Raw genomic sequence first — 3,797 nt, 5'->3', positions numbered from 1 at the left:
GGTCCCCAACTGCTGCCCAAAAGGTGGGGCTGCAGGCCGTGCATGCATGCAGTTTGCATGCATGCAAACTGCATGCATGCATGCATTTCGTATGCATGCAGTTTGCATGCATGCAGACTGCATGCATGCAGCAGAGGCGGCGGCGGCGGGGCCTTCGAGGCTTTGGGCGGAGGAATAGTTATTTATAAAGTCGTTTGGGGCTGCCGCATGCATGCAGAGTGCATGCAAGCATGCAGGACGCATGCATGCATGCGTCCTGCATGCATGCATGCATGCAGGACGCATGCGTACGGCTGCAGAGGCCTCAACTTCGAACTTTTCAGTCTGTCTGTTTCCTTAGCAGCTCGGAACACAAGTAAACGCCATTCAAACAGAATAGAAATAATTAGAAATGAAACTTTAATAAACAAAAGACAATTAAAAAAGGAAAAGAGATAAATGAGGCCTCTAGTGCTCAAAGTTAGCTGCTGCAGCAGCACAGTCCGCACGGGCGTGGGCCTCGCTGAAACCCTAAACCCGAAAGCCTAGAGTTGGCCGCTGTTCCAGCGCAGTGGACTTGGCGAGTCTAAATTCATTTTAAGTGAATTAAAAACCCTAAAATGGGGATTTACGAATTAGCGAAAGGCGGAGTTGAATACACTCGGTGTGCGCTGCAGTTTCAGGTGTACGTACACCCCAAAACAGCGGCGCGCAGCAGCCGCAGGAGCCGAAACTCAAGAATACGAATTGTCAGTTTTAAATCATTTCGAAACAAAATAAAAGCCATTTAAGTTCAAAATGTTTCAAAATAAAACTATTCAATAAAGGGTCGCGAAGAGCCGACGCGCCTCAAATCCGTTTCCTCCTGAAGCAAAAGCCCCAAAACGCATGCAAACGCAAGCCCACAGTCGCTAGCTAGCTAGTCACCGGCCAGCTAGCTAGCCAGCTAGCTACCTAGCCAGACAGCTAGCTACATAACTAGCCAGCCAGCTAGCTAGGGTAACTGGCTAGCTAAATAATTAGCTAGCTAGCTAGGTAGCTAGCCAGCCATATAACTAGCTAGCCAACTAACTAGCTAGCTGGCGAGGTGGCTAGCTAGCTAGCTGACTGCGCCTTGCGGGAAAGCTTTCACCTGGCCTAGCTAGCTGTGCAGCTAGCTGCATGACTGCGTAGATGCGTAGCTAGCTAGCTAGCCAGCCCGCTAGCTGCAAAGCTACGCGGGCAGCCATTCAGCTAGCCAGCTAGCCAGCTAGTCAGTCATCTAGCCAGTCAGCTAGCTAGCCAGCCAGCTAACCCCCTAGCCATCTAGCTAGCTAGCTAGCTAACCAGCTAGCCAGCTAGCGAGCCACCCAGCCACCCAGCTAGCCACCCAGCTACCTAGCTAGCCAGCTAGCCACCCAGCTAGCTAGCTAGCTAGCCACATGCGGGGAGGACTGCTGACCGGAAAGCATGTAGAAGTACTCGAGTTTGTCTCTGGGAAATTTGTAAATGGCATTTTTTTTTTGCAAATAAGAAACGAAAGAAGCAAACTCGAGAGGGGAGAAGTTGCGAACAGTGCGGATGTCTTCGGGCCTGCAAAAACAAAAAAGAATTAAAATTGAAATTGAAATGCGAATTGAAATTAATCTTTTGCGACAATTTTGAACTTATAATTCACGCATTTCCAGGGTTTTGCATTCAGAAGGAAAAGAAATAGTCCTTCACATTTCATTTCAGAAAAAAACTCCACAACAGCGATTTAAGGCATCGAAAACGGCCCCACAAACCCTAAACCCTAAACCCTAAACCCTAGCACGAAGCTCACTTGACGCCCAGAAGCTCAGGACGATAATCTCTTCGCCTCATTCTCTTCCAGCTTGTCGCCACAATCTTGAGCCCTTTACACACACCCTAAACCCTAAACCCTAAACCCTAAACCCTAGCAAAGCTATACTCCCCAGAGTCAGGCCTTGCGGCTGCAAATCAACTCAATTAGGGTTTTGGGGGTCTTGCTAGGGTTTAGGGCTGCAGCTGGGGTTTGCGTTTCGCAGCAAAAATTCAGGGTCTGAAGGTCTCATGAGGGTTTAAAACTTCGACGAACATCCTAGGGTTTAGGGTTTAGGGTTTTAGGGTTTAGGGTCCTGGCCGCTATTAAGGGTTCAGGGTAAGGGTTTAGGGTTTGGGGTTTGCACTTGGCGCGCCGCGCTTCCTCCGCCTGGCGTTCCGCGGAAGACGCTGTGGCCCACGGCCTAGGCTTAGGGTCAAGGGTTTAGGGTTTAGGGTTTAGGGTTTAGGGTTTAGGGTTTGCCTCTTTTGAACTGGGCCCCGTTGTAAGGACTCAGGAGGCGCGGGAGAGCGAGGAAGTAGGCGGGAATTTTGCCTCCGAATTTGGTGGTTTCGAAGCGCATGGAGAGGTAGGGGGTGACTGGGAAGAGTTCGTTGTATTCATCTGAAATAAACAAAAAATTGAATTAAAAATCAAAAATAAAAGATAAATTAATTAAATTAATTGCACTCAATAGCGCTTTACTCGGCGGATCGGGGGGAAGTGGCGCGGGTTTCGCCCGCCGCCGCCGCGCCCGCCAAACCCCGATTTAGGGTTTAGGGTTTAGGGTTTAGGGTTTCCGCGGACCCACAACCAGCAGCAAATTGTACACTGTTTGCTTCTTTAATTGTTCAAATGCTTCGTAAACTGCTTGAGTTGCAAAAGCCTCATTTTCAACGCCAAAGAGGCAAAGTTCCAAAACGCTCCCCGGGGCGGGCAGGCGCGCGCTGCACACACACCCCAAACCCTAAACCCTAAACCCTAAACCCTAAACCCTAAGGCGACGGCGCGAGCGCGCAGCGACACAGGGCTTTAAAACTGGCTCAAAATAAACAAACTATAGCCCAAACCCCAAACCCTAACCCTAAACCCTAAACCCTAAACCCTAAACCCTAGCCAGAAACAAAAGCACTAAAACCTCACGCCCCACACATACCTAGGGTTGCGCAGCAGCCGCTGCGAAGGAAAAGGATTCCGCATTTTTAGGGTTTAGGGTTTAGGGTTTAGGGTTTACCGAATGGAGGGAATGGAGACATCTTTGCTGTAAGCTCTCCACAGCTTCAGTCGCTCCCGCTGCCACCGGACAGCATCGTCTAAACCCTGCGCCCAAACCCCTAAACCCTAAACCCTAAACCCTAAACCCTAGCTTTAACCCTAGCTCCCAGAAAAGCGGCAGACAAAACCCCAGACTGAAACACGAGGAGCACAGAAACCCATATTAAGCTGGAAGCCGAATCACATATCAGATTAGCAGCCTAAACCCTAAACCCTAAACCCTAAACCCTAACCTCGAGTTCTGGGTCTGCGCCCGTGGTTGCGCAGAAGTCTTCTTTCATCTCCTCCAGGTCTTGAGAGACAACTGACTCCAGCAGCGACTCATAAGCTCGAGCAGCATACTTGCGGTGCGCCTGCAGCAGCAGCAGCAGCAGCAGCAGCAGCAGCAGCAGCAATGGAGGCAGCAGCAACAGTGCGCGTCCCGAGCAAGTGCCCGTAGCCGGCAACAACGACAGCAACAAAGAAGCACAAAAACAAACACTGCCGCCGCCTTTGCAGCAGCTGCAGCAGCAGCAGCAATCACAGCAACAGCAGCAGCAGCAGCAGAAGCAGCAGCTCACCCCATCAAGTGCTGCTTGCCCGTATATCTTTTGGTCTACGGGTATTTGGGCCAGCAGCTGGCTGTTGTAAAGTAATAAACGCTCCAGGAAAATGCGGGCGAACTCAGACTGAAACGCAAACGCATTTGCTGCTGCTGCTGCTGCTGCTGCTGCTGTAGCTGCTGCTGGCAAGCCTGAAG

At 50.6% G+C, this 3,797-nt stretch overlaps 1 protein-coding gene across 1 annotated transcript; it reads right to left on the bottom strand.

The window, feature by feature from the left end:
* Positions 1-797: 797 nt before the first annotated feature.
* On the bottom strand, positions 798-3,776 carry ETH_00041905 (uncharacterized protein; the record flags this gene model as incomplete). The annotated part of the gene is made up of 8 exons (XM_013379955.1): positions 798-844; positions 1,421-1,551; positions 1,784-1,856; positions 2,297-2,407; positions 2,591-2,730; positions 3,018-3,103; positions 3,292-3,411; positions 3,619-3,776. Coding segments are annotated over 8 exons (866 nt in total), but the record flags the coding sequence as incomplete, so codon positions are not given.
* Positions 3,777-3,797: the final 21 nt, after the last annotated feature.

Source organism: Eimeria tenella, genomic scaffold (genome assembly GCF_000499545.2).
Source record: "Eimeria tenella Houghton genomic scaffold, Eth_scaff4235, whole genome shotgun sequence".
Lineage (NCBI taxonomy): Eukaryota > Apicomplexa > Conoidasida > Eucoccidiorida > Eimeriidae > Eimeria > Eimeria tenella.
This window is presented reverse-complemented; position numbering and strand designations above follow the sequence as displayed.